At 37.8% G+C, this 13830-nt stretch overlaps 1 protein-coding gene across 3 annotated transcripts in view; it reads left to right on the top strand.

Moving 5' to 3' along the window:
- Positions 1-2096: 2096 nt before the first annotated feature.
- LOC308694499 (protein arginine N-methyltransferase 8-B) overlaps positions 2097-13830 on the top strand; it is a gene marked incomplete at its 5' end in the record, with an annotated part of 36947 nt that continues 25213 nt past the window's right edge. For 2 of the 3 annotated variants that reach the window (XM_081372057.1, XM_081372056.1), the window contains one exon: positions 2097-2165. In XM_081372057.1, coding sequence (XP_081228183.1) covers positions 2097-2165 — 69 coding nt within the window. Of the gene's footprint in view, positions 2175-13830 lie in introns of all 3 variants that reach the window. The other variant, XM_081372055.1, reaches the window with a different exon arrangement.

Raw genomic sequence — 13830 nt, 5'->3', positions numbered from 1 at the left:
AACAGCTCTTCAGCGAAGTACAAAGAGAGAGCGGATGTTACATCCACCCTGCTGTCATTAGTTCTTTGAACCAGGATTAAACATCATTGGCAACCAGATTCAAAGATGAGCTCAGCAGTGTCTCAGATGAAATGCTATGGTTTTACTATAAGGAACAAGAGAGATGATATAAATATCAGGACACTAAAGCATTGAGTTGATGAAGGGGCAAAATTTATTATGAGGGGGGTGCATATCATATTTTATTTTAATAAAAATCTTGGGGTAGTATATGTAAAATAAATAATAAAGTAATAAAAACAGCTATTTCTAGAAGATTGACATGTCTGGAGATTTCAACGTTTTAATGATATGTCTTGAAAGTGCTAATCTTTTCTAAAAGGTTTCAATCATACAGTACAGCTCAAAAGTTTGGAAACATTACTATTTTTAATGTTTTTGAATGAAGCCTCTTATGCCCATCAAACCTGCATTTATTTGATCAAAAATGAAGAAAAAAATAACTGTAATATTGTGAAATATCATTACAATTGAAAATAATGGTTTAATATATTATTTCTGTGATGCAAAGCTGAATTTTCTTCAGCCAGTCTTGTATGATCCTTCAGAAATTATTCTAATATGCTGATTTGATTCTCAGTTATTATTGGTGTTGGAAACAGTTGTGCTGCTTAATTTTTGTTTATTTTTTTGGAACCTGTGATACTTTTTTCAGGATTTATTGATGAATAAAAAGTTAAAAAGAACAGCATTTATTCAAAAAGTCTTTATCATCACTTTTTAATAATGTAACACATCCTTGCTAAATAAAAGTATTAATTTCTTTCAAAAAAGAAAGAAAACAATTACAGATCCCAAACTTTTTTTAAATATAGTGTGTATATTATTACAAAAGATTTCTATTTTAAATAAATTCTGTTCTTTTTTTTTCTTTTTCTTTTATCAAAGAATCCACAGGTTATAAAAATTAAGCAGAACAACTGTTTCCAACATTGATAATAAATCAGCATCCTAATGATTCTGAAGAATGGAGTAATGGCTGTTGAAAATTCAAAATAAATGATATTTTAAAGTATATTCAAATAGAAAAACATTATTTTAAATTGAAATAATATTTCGCAATATTACTGTTTTTTCTGTATTTTAGATCAAATAAATGCCGGCTTGATGAGCACAAGAGATTTCTTTCAAAAACATTAAAAATAGTCTTCTTTTTTTTTTTTTTTTACCAGTATACATGCATTCATAAATAAATAAACATTTCAGTCCAAGAGAAAACGAACCAGAAACCTAATTTTAGTAGGCTACATTATTAGTCTACTAATTGAAGTTTACTGTGTGTGGGGGGCTTCAGTATTACAGCAGCACTGGGACCTGCTCAGCTCCTGAATCACATTTGATTCAGCCGGTCAGAGGATGGAGGCGAGGTGAAAACAGACCTAATTGGCTCCCGCTGCTCCATTTAAAGGAATCCAACTTATTCGTCGTTTAAGATCCTTCAGCATCTCATAAGAGGAACTTTAAACGTTGGCTGTTTTCTGAAAATCTTCGAAGATCCGATTTGGAGCGTGGAGCAACGTCTTTGAGTCACTTTTATACGTGAGAGAATCTCTTCAGTGATCGACGAACGATTTCAGAGCAGCAGAAAGCATTTTTCTTGCCTCACTGAAACAGCCTATTATAATAAAGAGAGCGATTTTCCTCATAACATATTTAAAGGGTTACTTGGGGACTTTATTCCCGATCCAAAGGATGGAGACGTGAATGATTAACACTTTTACTGCCCAGCTGATCTCATATTCCTCAAGCCATGGAAGGATGTGGAGCCTCTTAATAAGTAGGCTACATACTATTTTTCCCACGATATGGAGAATTCGCTATGCGCTCCTTTGGGAACCACTGCTGTAGGTAACTTTTACACCATGGATTTAGGAGGGCTTTCAACAAGTTTTAGGGCTCGTTTATCTTCTGGAACGTGATTCGAATTTATTCTGTGATTTGTTTGAGGTTATTAAGCAAACGGCTGCGGGAAAGACTTTGAAGAGGTTTTTATCATTCATTTATCGCACGATCCGGAGCAGATCCCGTTGGCTCTTATGGGAATTAAACACTCCTCCCGCTGTTTGCTCCTTAGGAGAAAAATGGCGGATACGGAGAGCACTGAGGTAAGCGACGTACGTGGATTAACAGATCAAATAACGATTGTTATTGATTTCAGTTATGAAGCCCCAGTAGATCAAAACGTACATTTAAAAGTAACATTGGGTTCGAGGTTTTGAGTTTTTATACCAGTGTGCGAATTATAATGACTGTTTAACGTGTGTAAACGAACTTCTATTTCGCGGCTCAATGGTTCTCTCGCGTCTTTTGCCATCACTTGCACAGTTCACAGGTCACCTCAAATGTACTATATTTGAAGGAAAACAATAAAGTTTTTTTTATTATTATTATTAAAGGAAATGTAAACCATTAATATGCTAATGTAAATATTGACCGTGTTGTTTCCTAAGGGGAGGCGTTCTAGCGGCGCACTGTTGCAATGGTTACCTCAGCATTCGAAAGCGTTTATTTAGTGCCTGGTGATGAGTAGTGAGTAGCGAGATGTTGCCTATATACTGGTACGTTATTGATACACTATTTGAAAACGCTGTTAACTTTACACCTACACGAGTTTGCAAACACATGTAGCCACGTGCGATATTAGGAGAGGACGTTTATTGTTTGCAAAGAAAGTCGGTTGCAATAGACTAGGTCTGTCTGAGAACGGTTGCGTCATCAAATGCTACTTTGGGGTGGACAAATGGTTAAAGATATGGGCAGGTAAACTACATGTTGTACCGTTGTGCAAATTCTGCAATGGTTGATCCATTGAGAAAGACACTTATCCACAAGTCTGCTCCAGAGGGATTGCTCCTGTAATAGTTAAGCGTACTGTCTGTGAGACACTTTTATAAAGCATAAGCTGATGACTAATTAGTGATTGATTCGTAATTAGTGTCTTGAGCAAAGCTCCTTGTGCTCTGCTAGAGTCTGGTCGCTGTCCTTGGTGCTGCACCTGCGTTGAGGAGCGCAGCAGTAGGATAATTGGAAATAACTTAAAGGGATAGTTCACCCCAAAAATAAAAATTCTGCTATCATTTACTCACCCTCAAGTTGTTCCAAACGTGTATGAGTTTCTTTCTTCTGCTGAACACAAAAGAAGATATTTTGAAGAATGTCGACCGTAATTTTACTTTTACTTGAGTAGCCTACATTTTAAGTGATGTATCGTCTACTTTTACTCCGCTATTTTCCTTCCGTTTGTGGTCGATACTCCTTGCATGCTTGTTTTAAAATTGTATTATTATCCATCAACGGGATTGGATCGAGAAATCGGTCTCGTGACTGTTGTCAAATCGAATTCTGCATAGAAATTCTTTAACCTAGCCTACTCTTGGGCGTGGCTACTGTGGAAGTGCATTCTTCAAGCATCAATTCAATCGAGATATCAGCGTCTTCCTCTAATATGCTACGGTACATTTCACATTTCTGCTTTCTAAATGATCTTTATATAGGCTAGCCTATCTACAGGGCCTGACATTTGGTGTGAGGTTGGGGGTACTGCGTACAGTGTAAACTCCCTCAAGTGCTACGTTCATAATATGCGGTGAATTCACGCTCGACGCTCCCATTTACTTCATAGAGAGACGCGCGTCGCGATCTGCGTCTCTCCCTCGCGCTCGTCATGCAGAATCACTTGGATAAGTCGGCAGCTTATTGAGTCTTGAGGAGTTTAGCGCGCTGTGAAGGTGTGTTCGGGACACTCTAAAACTGTGGGAAAACACCTTCTGTACTGAAACTGGAGGACCAGATTCAGTATGCACTGCACCTTATGACCTATGACGTTAACTTGAACTGCGTTTCTGTCAGTGCGTGACTGCTCGTTAATAAACAACGTTTTTTGATTGATCAATTTCGTACAATCCGCCTTCATTTAGTTGCTAAATGCATACATTTTAGCATGTGCACTTGCACAAAAACAAGAATTTTTCAAGTTCAACATTTTTGGTGTTGTGGATGCTGCTGATAAAACAGCTTCGCCGAGACTACAGAGAGACATGCATTTGTTTGTGTGTATGTGTGTGTGTGTGTGTGTGTGTGTGTGTTTCTTTTGTAAAAGTTTACCCAGTTATACTTCCCTATTTAATGCATAATTTTCCATATAAATTCTTTACATATTTAATGGCTTGGAATTACAGTGTAATAGTGTTAGCTCACTATCTTAGCCTTTTTCAGTGCATTAGTTGAGGTAAACTTATAATATTAGTGATTCTCATTTCTTTTTCAAACCACAAAAACTGGTACCGTTTTTGAGAGAAATTGCGTATTTTTTATTCTCTCTATGTAACCCATATCATGGTGTGGGATGCTGAGCTATTGTGTGAGTTTCGAAAAGTATTTGAGTTCTTTGCACAGTTATGAACATTGATATTGATTGATATTTTATCGCATGCTCAGGCTAAGTGGCCTTACACCTAATTTTATTATTATTATTATTATTTTTCAAACAACATGATTAAAATGGTGATGAGTGTACTGTTTTGATGCATTTAAAAAAGATGGATGATGGATATTCTTCAATCTTTCTGACAAAGAACAAAAAGATAATGTGAATTACAGTATGTACAAAGTTTTTTTAATTTATTAATTGTAGTGCACAGTGTTTAAGGGGGTAGAATGCGCAGCTCAGTACTCACTACTCACTACTCATGAGTACTTTTAAATAAGTTACTTATTCTTACTCAAGTAGGTTTTTTGGACAAGAACTTTTTACTCTACTCACACTACATTTTTTTGGAATGGTACTTTTACTTGAGTATATTTTTTCAGTACACTTTCCACCAATACTGGTTACCGATATTTTTCAAAATATCTTATTTTGTGTTCAGCAGAAGAAGGAAACTCATACAGGTTTGGAACAACTTGAGAGTTGGTGAACTAAACTTTTAATTATACACAGATTAAAGTTTTTTTTAAAGTTTTTTTTATGTTAAATACTGTGAAAATATTAAATAATGTAAAAATCCTAAGTAAAAAACATCTTTGATATTGCCCATATTAAAATAATTGCAGACTTAATTTATTGTATAATATTATAACATACATGACATTTTGCCCTGAAATGTGACAACTTGCACTAACCTGATGTAACTTTTGTTTAAAATTGCCTTTCATTAGTTTAACCTTGCCTGAATGTAGCCCAGTGTTGCAAACTTATTGATGCCCTTATTTAAGATGAATTGACTTTGGTGAAAACAACATAGCATTTATTCAATTGCACTTGTTTTATTGACTCAAAACCTTTTTGTTACTGAAATACTGAGATTTTGCAGGCTTGGAAACTATTGTATCAATGCTTTGGAATAACTTTGTGTTGTCATAAAGTTATGTCAAAAAGTCATCTTAAAATCGAAATTGGCCCTCGGCCCACTCCCGTGAGCACTTCTACTTGAGTGTCCCATTACAGCATTTAGCCAGAGTTTTAGTGGAGGGCAGCGAATGTCAAAGAAGTCCGTTTGCAGTAGGGCAGAAAGCTAAAAATCGGAGTCATCAGGTTTTGGTTTCATTTTCCCTGTTCCTGTTTTGCCTGTGTTCCTGGTTGTTATTATTTTCCACGGTTTCTGATTTATCACACACCTGTTTCTGTTCCAGATGATTACCTCACACTGTGTATTTAAGCCCTTAGTTCCTCACAGTTTTTTGTTCAGTCTTGTTTATGTTAATGTGTAGTTTCCTTGTTGATTTTCACCTGAGTATTGTCCTTGTTACTTTGACACTAATCAGAATCAGATACATGCGTGCTCATCTACACGTTACAATACTGAGGTTGCAATCCAGAGCTGCCATTGAGCAAAACGCTTTGATGAATTCCAGTTTCATTAGTGGCCTTGAACTTAATGCAATCCTCAATGAGGGATTAGCCAGCTGGAATGTATTGACATAGTCATGGAAGCATGAAATCTAATCCATGTTCTTTAAAGGATGAAGAAAGGGGGCGAAGCTGTTGTTAAAAGTTCCTCGCAAAGTTCAGCGCAGCAGTAGGCCACCGTATAATGTCAAGGGATCTTTAAAACCATCTGATAGATGCTGCCTGACCTCTGAAACCTCTCCCAAAATAGCAGACACTGAAGACTGCTCTGCACTAGGGCTGTTAGTCAAATATGGTTCTACTGAGAGTAGATAGAAGTGGTGTGTTTAGTGTAAGGTAACTAGACTTTTAAAATAAAAACTAAAGAAATTATAATTCTGTCATCATTTTCTCTCCTTCATGTCATTCCAAACCTGTATGACTTTTTTTATACTACAGAACACAAAAGAAGATAATTTGAAGATTGTTTTTGCTCACAATGAAAGCCAAATGTGTTCAAAACAACATTGGACCTCATTAACTTTTGCTGAACAGTCAAAAAAAGAAAATAAAAACACAGACAATTTTCCACAAAAGAAAAAATATTAATATTTGGAATCAATAACATGACTGAGAGTGAGAAAAAGACAGAATTTTCATTTTTGGGTGAACTACACTCTTAGAAATATTGGTTCTTAATTGGCTTCTATGGTTCCATAAAGAACTTTTAACATCTATGGAATCTTTTCATTGCACAAAAGGTTCTTTATAGTTAAATAGGTTCTTCAGATTATTGAAATATTCTTAAAAAAATGGTTATTTTAAGAACTTCCCTGAAAGGTTCTTTGGGAAACCCAAAATGGTTCCACTATGGCATTGCTGCAAAAACAATTTTTTGGAATATATATATATATTTCTTTAAGTGTATCCTTTTAATTAATTGTCAAAATCTGCATCTGAATGTTCTTGAATGGCTATGAACTTGAATGCAGTCCTTTGTGTAACGCAGAGTCAGCAGAGTGAGAATCCATCTGCAGCTTTATTTTGGTCAGAGTCAAACAATACAGGGTCGAGACACAACAGGGGCAATGGAGAAGGTAATAAAGAATCGTAAACAGGGATAGGCAGCAGAGAATCAAACAACAGGAAACAGTCCAAGATCAAACACAGAAAAACAGTCGCTCAGAATTGACAACCTTAGCAAATCAAGACTTCGCAATGGTGGTGTGTGTGTAGTGTACTTAAATAGTGTGTGTGTGATGAACTGCAGGTGCGTGCGCAATCAGTCCCAGGTCTGAGGGCCTATCGGAATTGTAGTCCAAATAGCAACAGTCAATATTCTGGTGAGAGCTCCCTCTGGTGATCCGGAAGAAATGGAGAGGAAGCCTCACCTTTAACATACCCCTCCCAGTCCACCAGATACTGTAGAATACCGCCCGGCGTCTGGAGTCGAGTAACTCACAAACTTGGCACGCCTCCTCGCCTTCGACCAGATTGGGCGGAGGGGTCTGAACTCCGGCTCCACTCTCCGACTCTCCTCTCGGACCAGCAGTGGCTTTTAGAAGCTAAAGCCATTCAGTGACAGATGGTAGGTCGGATGATTCGACGGACCAGGGAAACAAGGGTGGTTGGTAGCCTAAAACGCATTTGAAGGGAGTCAAACCAGTGGTGGGTTTCTGAAGCGAGTTCTGTGCATATTCGACCCACATTAAGTATTTACTCCAATCAGATTGGTTATGTTGGCAATAGGATCTGAGAAAACGTGTGAGTTCTTGATTTAATCATTCCGTTTGGCCGTTGGACTGCGGATGGTAACCAGAGGTGAGACTGATGTTTACATTGAGCTGTTGGAAGAAAGCCGACCATACTCTGGAGGTAAATTGCGGACCTCTGTCTGACACAATGTCTTCAGGTAGTCCATAGAAGTGGAAGACGTAATTACATAATACCTCGGCTGTTTCGAAAGCAGTGAGGAGTTTAGGCAGAGGAATGAGACGACATGCTTTGGAGAAACGGTCAATAACTGTCAGGATGGTGGTGTTGCCCTGGGAGTTGGGGAGGTTGGTGATGAAATCAATGGCGATATGGGACCAGGGACGTTGAGGAATAGGCATGGGTTGAAGTAGACCGACGGGTAATTGTCGAGGAGTTTTAGAGGTAATACATGTGGTGCAGTTCTTTACAAAGGTTATGGTGTCTGTAGACATTGTGGGCCACCAAAAGGGGGCCACCCAAGATGGTGAGTTGCTGTGATTCCTGAGCTGGGAGTTGAGTGGACCTGATGAAGGAGTCTTTCCCTCAGATGTTCGGGCACAAAGGTGAGATCATGTGGGCAGTCTGATGGTGGAGGATTCTTGGATTGGTTAATTTCAATCATGATGTCCCACTGAACTTGTGCAATGAGCAGTGCTTCTGGAATGATGTTCTCATCAGTTTCATGATGAACTGGGTCTTCAAGTTGTCGTGATAGCGAATCGGCTTTGGTATTCTTGGAACCAGGTCTGCAGGTGACAATGAAATTGAAATGAGTGAAAAACATGGCCCATCTTGCTTAATGAGAATTTAGTCGTTTTGCTGAACGTAGATATTCTAGGTTCTTGTGGTCAGTGATTACTGTAAATGGATGCTAAGCCCCCTCTTAACAGTGGCGCCATTCTTCTTGGGTAGCTTTCATGGCCAAGAGCTCACGGTTGCTGACATCGAAATTTCTCTCTGCAGAGGATAGTTTTCTAGAGATGAAGGCGCAAGGAAACATTTTTGCTGGGGACCCATGGTGCTGAGAGAGAAGCATCCACCTCCACGATAAAGGGAAGATCTGGGTCAGGATGATGGAGAATGGGTGCAGAGGTGAAGCGAGTCTTGAGATCCTTGAATGCCTTACTGAGGCTTACTGTCTGTGCTGTAAACCACAAATAATATATTGCCTATTCCGTATCTCAAGCGCAGGAATAACGCTTGCCACAAAGAACCGGCAAAAGTAATGATTATGCATGAGACATTTTAATTGTTTATTAATAAACTAGTGTGTCAGTGTCGGTTGCAAAGATAAAGTTGGCGATGCTGACTCACCATCCTCGCAGTACTTAGTGAAGGCGCCTATAGAGAGAAATGCACATTTCATACGAATTTGCCTACATAAGCAGCCATTTCTTTATGTATTGAAGTGTTTTGTTTAAAAGTAGACATTTCAAGCTTTCTATATAGGCCTACGCTGAGTTTCGGTTCATTTATGAGGCAAGCTCCAGTTCACACACCGGCGCCTCCGTGTCCTGATTATAGGCTATTGTCTGCTATATTTGCTTCTTACTTATTAAATCCAGGCAATTGGATGATGAAACATTGATTAAAATTAAGATACAATTTATACAAAACGAAATTCACTTTAAAGAAAGGTTTTCTACAAAACAAAACTTAAAGGGATACTCCACCATCTTTTCATATTAAACTATGTTATTCCCTTAACTAAGACGAGTTGATACATACCTCTCTCGTCTCAGTGCGTGCACTCAATCGCTCTGGCACGCGGCGAAACTTTGTTCACTCAGTTCATTCAATATGGGCCAAGCAGAGAAGCTATCAAACACCTCCACGTTTTCCCTATTTAAATACATTTACTCGCGTAGTGTAACTCGACCTAGGACGGTGACACAAAACAAAACGTTGCGCTTTTCTAAGCGTGTAAAATGGATAACTATATTGTATGGCGGAATACCATAGCAAGTGCTTGTAAGCACTTCGTCTTGGCGGAGTAATATCTTCACCAGAGGGAGCGGGGGCCGGTGAGAGGATTTTTCACGAGTGAAGATATTACTCCGCCAAGTCAAAGTGCTCATAAGCACTTGCTATGGTATTCCGCCATACAATATAGTTATCCATTTTACACGCTTAGAAAAGCGCAACGTTTTGTTTTGTGTCACCGTCCTAGGTCGAGTTACACTACGCGAGTAACTGTATTTAAATAGGGAAAATGTGGAGGTGTTTGGTAGCTTCTCTGCTTGGCCCATATTGAATGAACTGAGTGAACAAAGTTTCGCTGCGCGCCAGAGCGATTGAGTGCACGCACTGAGACGAGAGAGGTATGTATCAACTCGTCTTAGTTAAGGGAATAACATAGTTTAATATGAAAAGACGGTGGAGTATCCCTTTAATTAAGTGGTCAAAATCATGTCTGACTCCAAATGTCTCCCGATATATTGATCCTATCTTACTCATCTCATGCGGTTCCCTTTTCATATAATCAACATAGATAAAAAAAAAAAAAAAGTATATTATTTAAACATAAATATGAAACATATATTTAAGTTTTGTAAGTTATATTTAAGCGTCACACCGTTCCGTTTTGCTCACATGCTCTGGTGTTTGCCTGTATGTGTGTGTGTGTGGGGGAGGAGAGGTGCGATTTTCGAATAATAATCAAATAATACCCAGCGATCTTCAAATATTATTTTTGCTTGAAATTCCCATCCCTAATATGTAGCGTATTTCAATGCTTTACAAGCTTTAGTGTGTTGTTTCTTTGACGAAATTGCTCAAATAAACAGCATGTCTGTTATGAAATGGATGTTTGAGGCTCGTTTATTATTATAATAATTTATTATTTTATTTTTTAAACACAAGCCAACAGTTTGGTGACGCCGTCTGAGCCTTACGTCATAATTTTTAATTAGTCATGGTAATCCCGTATACCGCGGTAAAATATGGAGGAGGTTTGACGGTATCAAAATTTAGATACCGCCAAACTCGAATACACAGTTCAAAAGGACAGGCAAGAGGTCTGGGCAGGCAGCTGACAATCACAATCCAATAGACAGGCAATAATCGAGGCGGGCAGCAGAGAATCAAACAACGGGAAACAGTCCAAGATCAAACACAGAATAACAGTCCACAGAAAAAACTCTCAGAATTGACAACCTTTGCAAATCAAGACTTCGCAATGGTGGTGTGTGTGTGGTGTACTTAAATAGTGTGTGTGTGATTAACTGCAAGTGCGTGCACAATCAGTCCCAGGTCTGAGAGCCTATGGGAATTGTAGTCCGAATAGCAATAGTCAGTATTCTGGTGAGAGCTCCCTCTGGTGATCCGGAGGAAACGGAGAGGAAGCCTTACCTGTAACAATTTGAGAGGTTTTACAGCCTTTTCAATAGAGATGTTGTTGTGCTCTTCAAGGTCAGCATTGGGTTTCACAAGTATAAAGCTTACAGTTATGGTTCTTCCTTGAGAATACCACTTAGCTCTGAAATGCACTCTAGCAGTTTCAGCCTTTTTATATTATGCCCAGCCAAGGCAGAGAGTGCTGCCCATGAATCTGCAAAATTCATAAGAGCTGTTCTGAATACATTAATGATTTAGAAATGCAATGCAAAACAACTCTTAAACTCTTAGGTTGTTCCCTGTCATAAACTAACACCAGAGAAAAGCTATGGCAGTTCTATTTGTGAAAGGATCCCAAGAGCACCTATTTTCCCCTTACAAACATCAATCCAGTAATGCCACGAAAAAAAAACTATTAGAGTTCTCAAGAGCATGGTTGAAAGGTGGAATGTTGCCGAAATGTGCCATTTGTTGAGGTTAAAAATAGAATGTGAAATGAGATTTGTTAGCTGACTGGAGGGGCAAGGACATGTGTTCCCCTCTCCCGTCTTTCTAATAGATCCGAACACCTTCATGCCTCTTGATACAGCTGCTCTTCCCCTCTGCTGACACTCATTATTTTAAATCCCCTGAGCTAAAAGGCTGCACACACACATACCGATTTGCATATCTTCTCTATCACAAAATTGCAAAACATGAGAAATATATGAGAAAACATTATATCTAGGATATATATCAAATAATATATATACACACACACACACACACACACACACACACACACACACATATATATATATACATATACATACATATACTGTATATCAGAAGATCTCTGATGCAAAAGCCTCTAAAAGCCACCTCTGTCAAAAATGAGATAATAATATTGAGTGAATGCTCTCCGCACATAGTATACGCTCATCAAATAATTTCACTTCAAACTCACAAAATTCCAGCCTCAGCCCATTCAGAAATGCCGGAATATAAATAGAAATATATATATAAATGTGTGTTTTATGTATGTGTCAAAGCTTCCAGTGGCTCAAATGGCCCGTTTATACCCGTTTGTTATCTGTAATGTGGGATGACTGTTCATTAGCATTTTCTCTGCCAGGTTGAGGAAGGGCCAAGCTTCTCTGCAGGACGTAGAAGATCTAATCAGAGCCAGAGAGGCTCACCATATGTAATACTTGTCTTAAGTCCTTTCCACGGCAATCTAACTGTCCTGCACTCCCTTTGCTCTTAAGGCACAATACACCTCTGCCAGGTCTCAGAAATGTGAGAGACAAGTGCTAGACATTATTGGACTGGATTATTTTTAAACAGCACTGAATTATCACTGTTCATTTTGCTTTTTTAATCTCATCAATTAATGTCCAGATCATATTTCACCCCAAAACAAAACTCTCCCAGTTTTGGTCTGTGTGTGTTGGAACTCTTAAGGGCTGTTTACATGACACCGTTTTCAACTAAAAACATAAAACTTTTTATGCGTTTTGGCCGTTTGTTTACACGACAACGGCGTTTTGGGTGCCTGAAAACGCACATTTTTGAAAACGGTGTCCGTGTAAACAACAAAAACGCAAATTTCTAAAGACAATGATGTCATGCACATGCGTATTACATGTTCAGTCTTTAGTGTTTCATCGCCATCTAATGGCCTGGCAGCAGAATACAGAGTTTTTAGTCGTTTACGCAGATCAGTGTGAATGGGGATAGTTTTGACAGTGGTGTCGTCTGTACGCGGAAAACTTCACCGTTTCAAGCATATCGTTGTCGTGTAAACGTACCCTAAGTCTTAAGTTCTTTCTGTTCCGTTTTGCCTATTTCCCTTGTCCTGTTTAGTTTCTGTTTCCTTGGTTGTCATAGTGATTAAATGTTTTATTGATTAGTGTCTCACCTGTTCCTCATCAGCCTCTGTGTTTAAACCCTGTTATCTTCTGTTCATTGTCTTGTGTTGAAGTTTCTTGTGTATCTGTATTGTATTGTTTCAGGTGTTTATTGAATGTGAGTTTATCATTATTCTGCATCAAGCATCTTTGTTTGGATTATCAAGTCAAGCCTGAATGTGACAAAAACAAAGATTCAATACAAAGTGCGTGCATCTAACGGTTAAAAAGCTCAATGAGAGTGCTCAACCACAAAATAAATTTGATCATGTGATGTAGTTCTGTGGTGTATTTAAGGGCTTATCAGTGTATATATTCATTGTCTGATGAAGAGCCACTGGGCTCGAAATGTCACCTATGGTGAGAACATGAAATAAATATTTTTATATTTTTGGAGCTGTGGTGTGCCAACTTTTCCTTCCTTTTTTACAAAAACAAAACAAAACAAAAAACAAAATGTTAAAGATCCTGATTTAGGACCATTATGATTTGTTTTTGCATTGTGACTTTATTTTAATTAAGCACATCAGTTATAATTCATGTTAATATTATAATTATAATTATAATTCAAATAAAAATACATTTATTAAAACATTATAAAATCATCGAATAAATAAACATAATATAACAAATAATCTATAAATACCTTACTTTTAAATTATACAGTCACTCCAAGAAGTATTTCGACACTTATGTGAACAAATGTTATTGCAATAGAAACATGTCAAACCAAATGGCATATGCAAAAAAAAAATACATTAGACCTTTTTACAGTTCCCTCAAGTTCACACAGATGTCCCAGCAGATGTTTGATAACCAGGAGGTGTCCAAATACTTTTTTCTTAATTTTTAACAGTATATCAATTGTTTTATCATTTAATTATTTTTTCTGTTCATATTTCCTAGTTTGATATTTTGTTCAACATTCAAACATTTTTCAGGATGGTTTAAGTGTCAAAATAC

The sequence above is a fragment of the Scardinius erythrophthalmus genome, assembly GCF_964197995.2.
Source record: "Scardinius erythrophthalmus genome assembly, chromosome: 8".
Classification (NCBI taxonomy): domain Eukaryota; kingdom Metazoa; phylum Chordata; class Actinopteri; order Cypriniformes; family Leuciscidae; genus Scardinius; species Scardinius erythrophthalmus.
Note: the sequence above shows the minus strand (reverse complement) of the source record. Positions and strands in the feature narration are given on the sequence as shown.